This window comes from Zonotrichia albicollis, chromosome 2 (genome assembly GCF_047830755.1).
Source record: "Zonotrichia albicollis isolate bZonAlb1 chromosome 2, bZonAlb1.hap1, whole genome shotgun sequence".
Taxonomy (NCBI): Eukaryota; Metazoa; Chordata; class Aves; order Passeriformes; family Passerellidae; genus Zonotrichia; species Zonotrichia albicollis.
In genome coordinates, this window is record NC_133820.1 from 6,397,630 (window position 1) to 6,413,366 (window position 15,737).

At 37.2% G+C, this 15,737-nt stretch overlaps 1 protein-coding gene across 3 annotated transcripts in view; it reads right to left on the reverse strand.

Moving 5' to 3' along the window:
- The window catches only part of CADM2 (cell adhesion molecule 2), a 571,412-nt gene that overhangs the window by 78,730 nt on the left and 476,945 nt on the right, over positions 1-15,737 (reverse strand). For all 3 annotated transcript variants that reach the window (XM_074532615.1, XM_074532612.1, XM_074532619.1), the window contains one exon: positions 10,267-10,357. In XM_074532615.1, the coding sequence (XP_074388716.1) occupies positions 10,267-10,357 (91 nt within the window). The remainder of the gene's footprint in view (positions 1-10,266; positions 10,358-15,737) is intronic.

Below are 15,737 nucleotides of genomic sequence, written 5' to 3' on the forward strand. Positions count from 1 at the left end.
ATAATTTTAGCACTGTAAAGGAGATATCCTCAAGCTCTCCATGGGCTCCAGCTCCATTAGCATGTAGTCCCAGCAAGCCACAACAGCCTATGTTCAGTGCTCAGCAGAGAAGGAGCAGCTGTACTGAATCAGACAGAAAGCTCAGCTAGCCCAGTCCCTTATCTCCAACACCAGGGATAAGATGATGTCTAGGGAACAGGCCAAGCACAGATCTCAGGCATTTCTGCTACCAAGCACAGTTTAAAAATACTCTGTAAACCTTAAGGACTTGCCTTTTCGTGAACTTAGGCAGTTTTCCCTTGAATTACTGCAAATTTTCACCATCTGTCATATCCATCGACAACAAATTCCCAACGTTTACCAGTCATTTTATGAAAAATTATGTCTTTGCTTGGCAACAAAGCTGGTTCTTATTAGTTTGACTTAAACATTGCTATTTGTAGAGAGAATGAACTAGCAGTCCTTAACAACCACCTCTGTACCATTTACAATTTTGGAAAGATCTGCAATGCTTCCCTTCTATACCAAATAGGCCGCCACAAGGTGAGTTTTATGGGTTCTTCAAGAATTGTTTAAAAAATGTTTATAAAATGGACTTTTCCCTCTGCAAAAGGAATTAAAACCCCATTTTTTGCTGGTTTTATTTTAATTTTTTTTTTTAATTCAGATGTCTGCTACTTCTAGTCCTTTTTATAAATTTTAGTATTTGAGAAGATGTCAGTTCTACAGATTCTGGGATCTCTCCTGAAGCCCTGTTGTCCTGACCTAGCCAGGAGGTGTTAAGCATTAAGTTTCCAGTCACAGTTCATAATTCATCAATCTCATCCTTGAATTCCCTTTGAATGCTGGGGTAAAACCTTCTGGTCCTGCTGACTTCCTACTGCTCATTCTGCCTGTTTGTTCCATAACCACCTCCACAGCCCATTTAAACCTTGCTGGTGAGCACCTGAGAAAATGGGGAATCAGTCTTTCATGTACCCAGTTTCCTCTGCCACAGAAAATATGGACATAGCAAATCCATCTGGCTTCTCTTTAAACCTTAATTCTCAGTTAAAAATTCACTGACAAACTTTCTATTATTTCATTTTAAAAAACCAACTTTTATTTTCAAGTTTCTTTTCTAGTTATTCCTTTAATAGTCCTGCTTTTTCGGTGGTTTGGCTTACTGAATTTTTGTATTTAATCTGCCAAGATCTTCACTTTCCTTGGGAAAAACAATTTCAGTTTTTCAAATTATAGCTTTTGCCCTTATTATTACTTTGATTTCTCTTCTGTTTAGCCTCACCAACTTCTTCTTCTCAAGGGATTCTGCTAGGTGATATGTATTGACCCTGTGGTTTGAAACTCTTTTTTTATTTTCCTAACATAGTCCTCAGGCTGCCTGAAAAGATTTAATTCTCTTAGTTGCCCCTTATAACTCCTTTTTAACAAGATTCTTCATTAATATGTAGCTCCCCTTTTTGATGTTGATTACCATATAATTGCCCAGACTTTGTTTTTTGCCTCTAGGTGCAAACAGCAAATAAATAGTTTTTAAAGAATGAGCTGAATGAAAATGGTGCTGAGAGCTCCCTCAGTCTGTGCCACCCTTTGGAAGATTCTAGAAATTGTGTATACAAGGTAGAAAGATAGGTTAGGAATACTTGAGAGCAATAGAAAGTAAAAACAGAAAAAAAGGCAAATAAAACCCCCCACCAACAAACAAATCTAACAAAATATCATAATCAAAAAGCAATAGTAAGTAGAAATACTGATCTGACTCCCACTTACCTCCCTCCTACCTCAGGGTATCACAGTCCCTCCCCCTAGCACTTCTTAACCCTTGGTAAACCTTTAAAATCCCATCTTAAAAACGACCAATCCACAAGCAGGAATAAACCAACACAATGGGAAGAGGTGATCCAGGTGCAGGAGCAGGGATTGTCCTGCAGCCCCTGGAGGAAAATACTCTGGAGCAGCATTTTCCTGTGCAAGACTACAAATTTCAGACTCAGTCTTTCCTCAGCTCTTAAATAATAATAATTAAATAAGTTTTGGAAATGGTGATTAGAACAGTAATATGGAAATTTTTAACCAGCCAAAACTCAGGTCTGAGAAATCTCCAAGATCTTCTTTGCAATGCAAAGACTAGCTCAGCCAAGCAAAGAATAATTTGCTACTCTAATAATAAATTAACCCAATCTATTACTTCTCTTAGCTGTTTACTGTCATGCCTGTCGGAACCACAAACACTTTCATCTTGTTATCTCCATATTTTCTGAGATTCTGCTCACCAAAGAGCAGTGTTAAGCTCCTCTAAAGGATGGTGCTTTATCCTGCTAGCTTACACCACATACATGTTCTCAAGGTATTCTGCTGTTGTAAATGTGGGGTAAAACATAGATATTCAATGAGCAGGTGCTCCCTGTGACATTGGGTGGTTCCACATAGCATCTGCTACACAAATTCCTGAATTGTGAAACATAATCAGTATAACCAGCATGACTTACAATGAAAGAGTTATACTAATGTGCTTTTTTGTGTTCTACTGCTAGTGGTTGAGTCAAAAACTATATAATTTTATGTGTAACTGTAGCTAAACACTTGTCTACGGAATCTAAGTATCTAAAAGGCCAAATGTCAGGTCCTTTCCCAAAACTTCTTTCTCATGTTTCAACTTGCAGTCTAATACTTAGAATTACCTGCTCTGTATTTCAATTTTATCTATTATTCTATCCCACAGGCCTTTTTTATTTTAGCATGTGTTTCCACCTGAGAGCAAGGAAAAGAATTATTTCAAAAGCCATACACATGCAAAATGGATTTAACGAGCACTAAAAATGCTGCGTGCAGTTGTTTTTCATACTGTACTTTCTGCACTTTTATGGGTAAACACTGCAAAAAAGGGATGCTTAAAAAAGAGGAAAAGCAATTATTGAATTGAGCCTATTAAGCAATGTGATCATTTTACAGAACACTAAAGGGGTACTTCTTAAGCACTGCAGGAGGCTTTATTGTAAAGTGTAATTTTCAGACAGCCACTAATGCTCCCACCTGCTTCTTTTTGTGTCACACTTTTTATAACACCAATTTCCCTGCTTTCTGCAAAATACTGGGGAAAAGAAAAATTACAAAAAAGTGTAGAATGTCCCAGCTGTGAAGAGAAGCTCCCAGAAGGACAGGATGTTTAATACAAAATGAAATTTAATCTATTGAATATACATACTGTATCTCAGCAAAAATGTTACCTGCTTCATAATATGTTATCTACTACATCATGGCATAATTCTACAGTGGAGGTGTAATATCAATGAAATATTGGTGTAGAAAGTCTAAAGTAGAATATTCACACAATGCTTTAAAATAACTGCCTTTACCTTCAAAGACAAACTACCTGTGTGGAAAGTTTCACCAAGTAGATTTCTCCCTACAATTCATGTGATATTCTTCACAAGATTTTAGAACATTTTACTGAAAATGAGCACTCATTAAATATACTGTATAATAGATGTGCACTAAATCAAGGCAGGAAATATTAGCATGAACTCCTTCAAAAGGACAATAATTCAAAAATTGGTCAACATTTCTCTGTGGTTAATAATAACCACAGGAAACAGAGTGGTTAACCTCAGCTGACATGGGATGTATCACATCAGATCAAATTTACAGGAGGCTGGGTTTGAGTTAACAATCACCTACTCAAACACAGTAAGTTCCTTTTGGAGAAATAGAAGCTCACACTTTTCCAAACAGGAAAAAAAAAAGCATACAGACAGCCTAAATGGGATAAAGTTACAGAGATCAAAAAGAAATCTTAAAAAAAAAAATCCAAGTAAGAACATTTCAAGAAAATATAACGAGAGCAAGGAGACAGGCAGAACAGAGATACCAGTGGTATTTGCAGAAGATAGGCTCTATCTAACTGCTGAACAAGCCAAATTCAAAGAAAGACAACTTGGAATGGACAGAAAGCAAGACAAAACACAGGACCAGGAGAGCCTGAGCTATCCTGAGAGCCGTTCCCAGGGACAAGGAACACAGGGCTGAGAACTGTGAGGAGGGTTTCTGACCCTTTTCCACAGCTATACTCACAGATACAATACCCTGTCCTATATATGCAGGCATTTATTCAAGCATATTTTTACAGAACCTCGCCCAATGCTGTGTGTAAAACGTGTCCCTGGAAACTTCACTGGAAACTCAGAGCATTCAGGAGGCATAAATCAAATAAAGATATTTCAGCTAACGCTAGTTCTGGGACCAAGGCAGAGAACATCAGGGAGGCTCCTGGTTAGTTAAACACACAGTAGTTTTGTTCAAAACCATCCACCTTTCTGCTAAGACAAGGAGCTAAACATAAAGCAGGGAAACTCCAGTAACTAGTACCTAAATTCCCCCCCGCTTTATTTTTTTTTTTTCACTGACTTGATTTCACTTGTAGGTGGTCCTTTCCAGAGAAACCAGAGACTCTTAAATTCAGGATTTCTTATGTACAAATATGTGTGGAGCTTAAGGGAGAAATACTTTGATACCACATTCATGTTTTACAAGAGTAATATTTCATTGTGGGTATGGACAAATCCATCCAATTTTCCAAATCATTAACATTTATTGATACTGCCTGAACTTCCAGTTTGAGCTGTGGATTCATTCTGCACAGTGATTTATAAACACAGAAACATGGATGCTTTTCCAGATTCATTATGATAATTCATATCGGCAGAATTGATACCAGCATTCCTTTCTAGGCTGCTAGGTACTCATGGAGCAAACCCAGATAGCAGTGAATAAAATCTATGTAGAAAATGAGATATTTTTTTACAGAACCTGCATCTCACCTGCCAGAGAGGCCAGGAAGTGAATCAGATCAAAGTAGGACAGAAGAAACTTTCCATGGACAAAAGGCTGGCCACCAGAGGGTAAACCTGCCATTAGGATGCAGTTTCCAAGCAATTTCGGCAAACTTCTCACACCAAAACTTTAATGGCTGAATGTCAAGTGGGCTTCCACAATTTTCTGCCCCAGATTCTGATTTCACTCTCAAGCACAGGTTTGTAGGTGTGCTAAGAACTCACTGTTACAACTCAAACCAAGGATGAGCTATCTCCAGAGTGGGATGTTGTGTCACTCCAAAAAAGTCTTGGGAAAACAGGGACTGTGATCTATGTTCAACATGAAATATACACCATCTATTTGTCAATTTTGAACTTGGGACTTTTTGTTGCTTCAGTTCCCAGCCGTAAATTTGAGGCAAGTGAATAATCTAATCATGCAAAGGTGTGGTCAAAAAGAAACATTTAAATATTTGCTAAGTTTTTAGATACTATGGAAAATTAAAAAAAAATTCCAAAAAACAAAAATACATATGAACAGTATGAAGGAACTCTTAATTCTCTCTTCTGAGGGTATACATCAAAGAAGACATACAGATCATTCATAGCTACAATTCATAATAACTGTTTCACTGAAGGAATCAAGAATCTTCTTCAAAGGAAGAGGATCCTATCACAGTTTTCAGGAAGAAAATCATTACTATGTTTGGTTTTGGTTGTGCTCTTCTCTATAACTTTCAAGAGCCCACAAATAATGTTATTCTAATGAAGGATACCTATGTGAGTTTTCTGAAATAAAAATCTTCCCTATTTATCTCAAACAAGGCCAAATATTCGCTTTTCATTAGTCAGCCAACTGTACTGTGATTCCCCTGAGGTGCATGGAATGGAAAGACATTTCTCAAAAGCACACAGGAGATAGCTAAATTTTTCTTTGTTTCCTGTGCCCTAATTATTCCATTATATTTTGACGTCCTTTCTCCTGACTTCAAAACTCACATATTTCATGCATGCTTTGATGAGAGTACTGACTAAGGATATGAAATATGGAACCTTTCTTTCCTTATGGGTCAGTTTTTGAATTTACTTTTAGGGCAGTTTTGAGTCATTAGACCATATTGTTAAGACACAACAGTGTATAGAAGTTACAGCTTGCACTAAGAAAACATTGGCTCTTAAAAAATTTTGTAAGCACAGATGACTGTAAATGATCATTTTGTTCTTTACTTTCTATATTTTTTTACAGCTACCTCATATTTATTTTAAAATACTCAAAATACTATCAGGCAATATGATTTCAGCAAAGTCTAGACATTACATAAAAAGGATGACTAGGATTTCAGAAGTTTAATTACATTTCCTTCTTTGGAAAATAAACAAAGTCTCAGTAAAACTATATTATGCTAAAAGAAGAAATAAATTAAGATGCAACAACACCTTACATATATATTAGGCAAGCTCATTGATTAAAATATTACAGACTGACAGCTGTCCAGGGATCCAGCCAAAAACACTGGAAAAGAAAGCAGTGCTAAGAATTGAAAAGGGAGGAGATTCAATTGGGTTTGAAACTACACAAAATTACCTCCAAAAAAGGAATGCTGCTGAATAGTCACAATGAGTACAGAGGGTCTTGACCTTGGCTATGCAGAGAGATGACTAAATACATTTCTACCTGTAATTTGGAGAAAACAAAAAAAGCCCAAAACACAACAACCCTGGACATCAATATTAACAAAATTGTCAACAGCGTGAAGAAACCAGCGACTGAGTCTTGCAAAAGGAAAGACTAAGCTAACAAAAATACACATATTCAAAGTTTTCCAAAAGAAAACTCTTAATTTTTTATGCCAACTGTGCATTTATTAATTGGAAAAAATCCTCACAAATGCTATATCTCAAGATCTCTTAAAATATTACACATAATAGGGTATACTCCTAGAGGGAGTCATGTTTATCTGTAGTAAACTGATGAATATATTTCCTTTTTTCATGTGCATCAACAGAAAAGTTTAATTCAAAATGACACAGATTTATCCATACAATATCCCAGATACCAGTTTCTTAGAGCTGGTGCCTGAAGCTACACAGCTGGGTCAGAACATCACCAAATCCACGTGTCCTGCCTCTGCAAAGCCACCACAGAACAGGCAGGCAGGAGGCCTGGTGGGCTCCTTTTACTGATATCATCCCACTTCCACAGAAGCAACACAGTGGTTACCCAAAAGAAGGTAATTTTCAGCTCCTGCCTCAAAGTAACAGAAATTAGCACAGGGCCTGACAGGAGCCAGAGCTGCCCTCATCCTCCCAGTGATGAGCGGAGAGAGGTAAAACAGCACAGCTACAGAATTAGTGCAGTCTGTCTTACACCCTCTTATGTTGCCTCACTGAATCACAATTCCATCTTCCTCTCCACCCCTCTCCCATGCCCCCAGCTTCTCCCCCTTAGCCCACTCTCAGCATCCCTGTTCCAACATTGGGATCTCTTTACCAAGACCATGAACCCATCCACAGCAAGTGGGAACCCCAGAGGCTGGGATAATCCCAGCCCACCTCACATACTGTGACAGCTGATGCTGCTCACATCCAAGGGTCTGAGGACATTTTTTCTCCTGGTTAATGACTGGCCAAGAGAAATCTTATACTCCAAATTTTGAAACCTCAGCAGGGCCCTAGATCTAACCTTAGTACAGTTGTTCTTTGTAGTTGTTTTCTGTCCCTCTGCTGTATCCCTGGAGGATGCTGTTTCAGCAAGAGATGCTGAGTGCAGTTGATTTCTCACAGCTGCTGATTTCAGCAAGTCTTCCCTCCCATTTCCAGCTACCGGGCTGTAAGTTAGGAAGGGCTTTCCCTCAGGACTGTTGTAGATTGGAAACACAGCATCGAGGTAACGATGATGTGTGTGGTTTGAGGGACAGAATCCCCTTGCAGGAAGGTGATCCACCTTTCATGGTGATGAGCTGTAAGATGGTGTATGATGCTGTAAGTATCATACTTATGATGGTGCATGAGCTGTATGATGCTGTAAGTACATTCCAGCTTTAGCCTAATCCTGCTTTTCCCCTTTGGAAAAGAATTCCTCAGCAGCAGCTACCAGTATCATCAATGTCACCACAGCCACCACCTGGCTTCACCCCTTCTAAGTTTTCATCTCAAATGCCACATGGAACCTTGTGAAAATTGCTCTGGGATGCAAGAGAAATGCACCTCTAAGTAAGTGGTTATTTACTGCTGCCTGCAGGAAGCAGGAGAGACTGTGCCATGAAGTATCCAGAAATTAACCCATGGTGTGCAAACGGCTGTGAAGGACCACAGCTGGCCCCGAGCTCTCCATGAAGCCCACAACTCATCACTTACCTTGTGACACTGACATATCTGGGCTCAGTGAACCTCTCCAATTCCTCTCTCTCTCCCAGCCAGAGGTACTCACAGTGCAGGTTGCGAGCATGACATTGCTGTTTCTCAAGCTAAGCCACTGCAAACTGCTCCCAGGAGGATGCCTATTTATTACTGGCCCTGTGCCATGAAAGACTGACCTAATGAAGCAATTCAGAGCAGCTGAAGTTGGCAGTGCCTGTGGCCTGGACAATTAGAGGTGCATTTATTGGCAAAATGTTTGTGTCCCAAAGGCTACCACATACAGATCCCCTGTCTGGATAATTCTGTCATGTGAAGATTTTTTTTTTCTTTCCCTTTCAAAACCACATGAAAGTTTTGCATTTGAATCATTTAAGGACAGAATATAGCTTTAATTAAAATAAATAAACAAATCAGTAATACCTTAATTGAAGCTCTCTTTAATTACTAAGTTATAACTAGTGCCTCCTAATATTTAAAGTATGTCCAGAATATAATGCGTACCAAATAGAAAATATTGCATATGCCAAGGTATCTTACTTTTACTCCTCTGATTCTTTCCCTGATCTTGCTGTGAGTGTGGAGCTGAGTGGGCCTAGAATGTCTCAAGTCTATTAGCCAAAAGAAGCACTTAATCTGTTAAGTCATGAAGAAAATAGTGAGATAAGGAAAATGCTAAATATCACCCAGCCAATGGTACACTCAGCGCAATCAGTGCTGACATCTTTCCTAAAATTAAGCACTTGCACATCTTCAGCAGATTTTGAAAATAAGGGGGAAACAGACTCTACCTCTTCATGCTCAGGGGAATTTTCAAGGGATATGAGATAAAAGGATAACTCCTCCTTCAGGTACGTTATAAAATCAAGAGAGGGCTCACAATGGATTTTTGTGTTACTGACAGAAGTATTTTTCTCAGAAACACACACCCAAATGCATCAGAAGTACACAGGTACAGAAAAGACCAATTGCATGGAGCATCAGGTTGGACTAATTAGATGGACTTCCAGTGTTTTGGTCTCAAGCAAGGAAGAAGCATGATCAAGGTGCTCACCCAGCCAAGATATGGATGAAGGAGTTGCTTTAAAATGATGCAGGCACATAATATTAATAAAAAAGTACCTATGTAGTTTAAATTATGCCAGACATAACTCAGAGCTTTTGAAAACAGAAATTTTGGACTTAAATGCCTTACTTGCTCTAAATCTGACTTCAGGTTCCTACACAAAGCAATTCCATGAAGTCACTAAAGTTACACCAGGGAGAAATTCAGCCATAAGTGACATGATTTTTGCCATGCAATTTACACCTTTTCTAGGTTCTAAATATTATTCCACTACCATTTTCAAGACCATTCAAAATCTGTGTATCATCACAACACTATATATTGATCTTTTGATCAGAAGGTCAATATTTAGAAATTTGATTCATAATGACTTAATATTAAGCAAATGGATTATTGATAAATATATATTTATGAGTAAATATATAACAGCCCCTCTGAGCAGTTAACTGTTTCCAAGAGTCAAGTCTATTGAAGTAGTAGATTCTGTGCAAGGGTTAACCTCTGCACATTTGTCTCTAAAGATATTAATAGTAAAGATGTTAATTCCCAAGGAAAACAATTTACATTCTTAAAGCAGGCTACACCTTTCCAAATCTTGGTAGGAACAGGCAGCCAACTTGCACATGCAATTAAACTTCAAATTCCCCTGTAAATGGCAGCCAAAGTTCAATATATTTTTTTCTGAGGCTGGTTGATGTAGGAAGATTTTCATGAGATGTTTTCTCCTCTATCATCAATTTAATGATGTAAACAGAGATAGATTAAACCTGCACACCTTTCAGGTTGATATACCTGACAGGAAAAAAAAAATCTCACAGCTGGAATTCTTCCTGAAAACTCAAATAGATGACAAAGTAAAAGAGCAATCTTCTATAGACACTTAATGAAGACAGGCTTCAAGGGGTTTTCTATACCAGAGAGTACTTTACACCCCAGGAGGAGACAAAGCCAGTAGATTTCTGCAGCTGAGGATTGCAGTCACAGCAGAATAAGTAAAATAACAAAAAACATATTACTTGTTAAATCACTTACACTGGTTTTCCTTTGGATTCACAAGTCAAAATTATAGATTGTCCTTCTTCAGGCCATGAATTGGAAGAAATGATTTTAACTAAAGGTGTATCTAGGAAGAAAAAAATAGACAACTTGTTGATATACACAAAAAAGATTTATTATCTAAGAGTACATTCTTCTCTATTTACAACAGACTAAACCCCAGATTTAATTTACACTTGGAGACAGTTTCATATGGAGCCTTGTGCAATTTCCATTGTCTTCAGGAAGGCAATAAAAATGACCAATGTAACTAAACCAGTAACTTTTTATATCCCTAGGAGACACAGATAGAAAGCATGTGTATACTAAGAGAAAACTATTTCTTATTTCTGTATTTGATGCAAATACTCCATATGACTATCCAAAAGTCTGATCTCTAACAACAAAATAAAGGAAAAAAAAAAAACATCTAGGATGAATAACAAGTACTCCATGCAATTGTTTGCCTATTTTTAGGCTGATATGATGGAATGCTGCTATTAGAGGAATGAATGCATTGGTGTACATTTGAATAAGAACCCTTTTGTTGTTGCAGAAGCTTGAAAGTCATAATAAAAAAGCTACAATGGGCTTTCAGATAAAATACCTTGTTACAGACATTTTACAGGATATTATTTCTGAAATGCAATAAAGCTGCCCCTAAACCATAACAATCTTAAACAGAATTTGCAAAGAGAATGTTTCAAATATCTGCAAAAAGCACTACAGAAGAATCTGCAATCTGTCCAATGTGATTTGATTAGTTTTATAGTTTTAATTGCAAAAAGGTACACAATAGAGCTACTGCGAATTCATGCCAAATAAAGCATTTGAAGTAGCTCTTTAACTTTTAAAATATTTGCCACCTGGCTTGCAAGAATATATTTTCATAGTCAACATATGACTTAGAGGGCCACCTTTATAAAGAATAAAACAAAGATGATAAAGGACTGTAACACATTTTTCCCTTAGGAAGAGGAAAAACAAAGTTCATTGTCACAGTGGAAAAAAAATCAGATTGAATAGAAACATTTCTATTTCTCCTCATGGTTTCTTTGTCTATAGCTTCCTAATACAAACCACTTTATCCTGCAAATCTAGGATACCTAAGTTTTGTCTCACTAAATTTGCAGTTGCTGTTTTCCTTAGCAGTGACACCACTGATGTCCTGTTATTAAGCAAATGTGAAGGAGCATGACAATATGACCTCACAAAATCAACCAAAAAGAAATTAAAAATATATGCTCTAACAATACAGCTTCTTATTGAGATGCCAATAGTCCTGCTGAGCCCTAAATGACATCTGAACAATTAAAATGATGGAAAAAAATTCTGACTTTTGATTTTTTATTTTTACACACCACAGAGTAACAGCACAAGACAAGAAGAGGGAAAGGCTTAGTGCAGACTCTCTGTAATTCCACTGAAAGTATTTTCAGCATCATTCAGCTTTCCAGAGCAGCTGCTCTAACCTTACACCAGTAGCAAATCTGTTCCACAAGTTCATATTTTTAAGGACCCTGCAAACCATTATGCAGGTGACTAATCCTTTGGAGGCCAGGCTGGCATTTTCTTCATTTTTAGCACATGCTTAAGGCACTGACCTCAAGTGCCTTAATAAATCAGGGCATCAGGTACTTCTGTGATTTCAGTGCTGCTGTTGAAGATGAATAAATTACTCTCTTGACTATACATTGAACCAGAGGAGCAAATTAGTATCAGATAGGAATACATGAAGAATTTAACTGAGGGAGGGAGGGAGACAGACAACTAATGCAATGAGATCAAGAGGTTTCCAGAGAAATATGAAAAAGAGCAAAACTCTGATGGAAGTAATCCTGACAGCCACAGGTGAAGGAAGAAATTAAAGGGCCATCTAGCTATTATTCCTGGCTTAAATATTTTAAAAAATTATCAGCATTTTTTGCAATACTGTAAATGACCCAAATAAAATTGAAGATGGGATTTCAGACAATTAAGCTTTCATCTGCATGGATCAATGCAGTGCTGCTTGCCCCTGCTTGAAGTTCCCATTCCTACTTTAATCCACCAGGCAGCTCTCTGTTCTCCACACACTTCTAAATGGAGCTTACTAACACAGAAAGGTCTTATATTTATGTTTCATCCTCTAAGGCACAACAAAGGGGTGTAGGAAATATATTCCCTAGTGGTTTTCCCTGCTAATTGACTTAAACAGTAACTACTTGTTTCTCTAAAGCAGGAAACACAGGGTTTAATTCAATATATAATTTTCTGGGAAGGCGACAATGGAAAATTTTTGCATTTTATTAATGATTCTTTTTCAAAAACTGGATATTCTATTTTGAGTTATTTATTCTCAGTATTACTATTTCTATATTTTATTTTTAGGCCATGCTTAATTTCTCTCCAGAATTAAAGTGCATATTTAAAAAGGAAAATCTTTTAAGATAAACCTGCCCTCTATCTTCACATTCACATCAATAATTTAAACTAAAAGAAATCTTCAGAATTGAATCAAAACTAACCTAAATATCTTATTTTTACAAAGATGATAGAACCCTGCTGACTGGTGCTTTTCCAGAACACAAGATGCTATTACAAAACACTACCTCCCACTGTGACTCTCATTTTGGAAAAACTGAAAAAGTATAAATGTACTCTATCAATACTGTCAGTTTTGACATGTCACACTTAAAATATTAATCATACAACTGGAATATCACATGATCTCAAGCAAACACCAACATTAGAAAACAGCCTAAAGAAAGAAAATCAAGAAAGAGGTTGATTTCTTTTCAGATATGTTTATCAGCTTGTTATAAATAATGTAGAAATGTAAAAAAAAAAAAATCTCCTTTTACCACCAGAAAAAACCAGAGTCAAGAGTAATATGGGTCAGATCTTTTCCTCCTCCTCTAAACTCAGTAGAAAAATAACAATATGTACAAAGCTGAACTTACCTGAACTTTAATAACTTGCACATTTTTAGTATTTAGCCCTGCAATTTCATGACAATAAAATACCATGGGCCAGTATTCAAAGCAAAATTCTTCTGAACAAGGGAGTGGTGACTACATTTTCTTTACAATATCCATAAATATGTCCTTATCCTGAGTTCTAAGAATATTATGGAGGAGATAAGTATTCCAAAAAGCATAAGCTTTGGGAAAGTCCAGTTCTATAAAAAAAAAACCAGTGGTTTATGTGGGTGTAAGCACCACAGCAAGTTTTCTCAGTAAAAGGGACACACTGCTTTCAGTACCCAGTGGCTTTTATAGTTACATCCATGGCCCTCCAGTCTAGTCTGAGTCATGAGGTACTTATGAGCTGCAACTGGTTGCTACCACCAGCCTGAACTGAGGTTCAAACATGTCTTTACATATCTGCCACCTCCATGAGCCCAGAATCTGCTAGTTTGTTTCTGGCCATACCAGCTACAGATAAGAATTATGATATGCTTTTTTTTTTTTTTTTATAACCTGTCATGATTCAGCAGACCAAAGGCAAAAGTTCCACTGAGTGATTCTGCTTCATCCATCTTTCTGGGATTTGGGCTCATCTCATCTCACAAGCCTGGGAAATCCATTCCAACGCTTTGGGAAGATTTATCTATTTTTGATCAGGCTATGTCAGCTTCAGCAACACACAAAATCAGTAAATATATGTGGAAAATTGATACCAGCTTATACCAGTAAAAATCTGATCTGATACATGAAGAAATTAAACACTTCAACACCTGACTTTGGTTTTACTTTTAGTAGCAACTAATGGCAACATTCATACCTTGTGGAACTGCATAACTGACAGATTTAATCTCTTTGAAGCTATTTTCAAAATAAAGGTGGTTCTCATCAGTCACTAGACCTTTGCTCTTAAAAAGATCTATGCTTAAAGGTGTGTTTACTTTCAGAAAGTACTTGTTGCTTTTACACTGTTTGAAATAAAACAGACTTCAGTATATATTTATATTATTTTATCACCAAGCCTTTATAAGGTTACATGCAGGATTAAATTCCTTCACATAAACTTACTCATATAAAGTAATCACATGAAAGCTGCTGGAAAAAATCCCTCACGATAAGTTATGTTACACTTCATGTGCACTGAGTTTCAACAAACTCAGTGTAAATATGGAAACCTGAATTCATAAAAGCAAACAAGCTTGCTAGGATTGTAAAACAGGCCAACAACACAATCAAACAATTAATCTCTACTAGTTTCTTCTTAGTGCCATGATAGTAAAAGTGGAATTTGGGCTGTTTTTCATACGTATCTTCAGAAGTCCTTGGTCCCATCCGTTCTAAGCAAAACCTTTCATGGAACTCACAGCTCTGGCTGGATCACTAAATCAGACTATAATCCTTTGCATCCTAAAGCATTAATAAGCAACAGGTGTGTAGGAATAAGCACATGAAAAATCATTTTGTCAGACAAAGTGGTAGCATTACCATGAGGTTATGATAGGAACACAGGTTATGATCCTGTTTTATCAAATAATCCCTCCCTAATGTAATCATCTTCAGTCAATGTAATTACAATCCCAGAAACAGAAAATAAGACCACCTTTGTTCTTGGGCAGATGTTAGCGTGGGTAGAGCACATATATTTCATTGACATTTGTAAGAAACAATTGGAGGCAGTAGACTAATCAGGATTAGGAATATTCATAATCTTTTAGTCATCAGAATTCCAAGAGTGCTGAAAATGCACTCCAAAGAACCATGCAGCAGTCTTTCCTCCAGGTATTTTTAATATATGTATTACTTTAGCTGCAATATAAACTCCTTGCCCCTAGATTTCTCTACACATTCTGTTAAAAGGTAAATCTCAGCTTCCATTGGGGTTCCAGTGAAAGGAGGATTAACAGAAAAAGTCTTAGTGGTTCTCCTCTGCAGAAATTTACACAGGAATATTGTATCAGATGTACAGATCCAAGTCAGGGTTCCTAATTTGCAAATTTTTCTGCTGAGTTATAGATTAAAAAAAAAAAAGCAATAATTTGCTATGAAGTTTAAGCTTAACACCCCAAATATCTTCCAATGTGGCTGAAAGCAGAACAGACAAGTTCACCTCCTTCTTTTCCTTTACAAGGGTAGAATTACTAATCCCAAGGGTCCTGTACTTCAGCAGTCTACATTTAAGAGGCCTGTTCTACCTCCATGACTCAGGAAGCCACTTCTGCACTCCCTCACTTAGACATAATTTGATTTTTCTGAGAAGTGCTAATCAATCCATCAAGATCAGTTATTAGACACCATGCAGTGATTTATGAGTAAAAGAGGTTACTTACTCCACTGAGTACTGAAGTGCTCACTCTATGTTGATCAGATCAGCAAACTACTTATTGGCAGTAATTTAGAGATTAGATCATTCAGCCTTTGGAGTTCATGGATTAAGATTTTGGTCTGGTTCAGAGTGCAAGGACCTCTCATGCAGTAGCAGAGGTCAGCCAGGAATGCCAAAGTCTCCTTTCCAGACAGATTTTG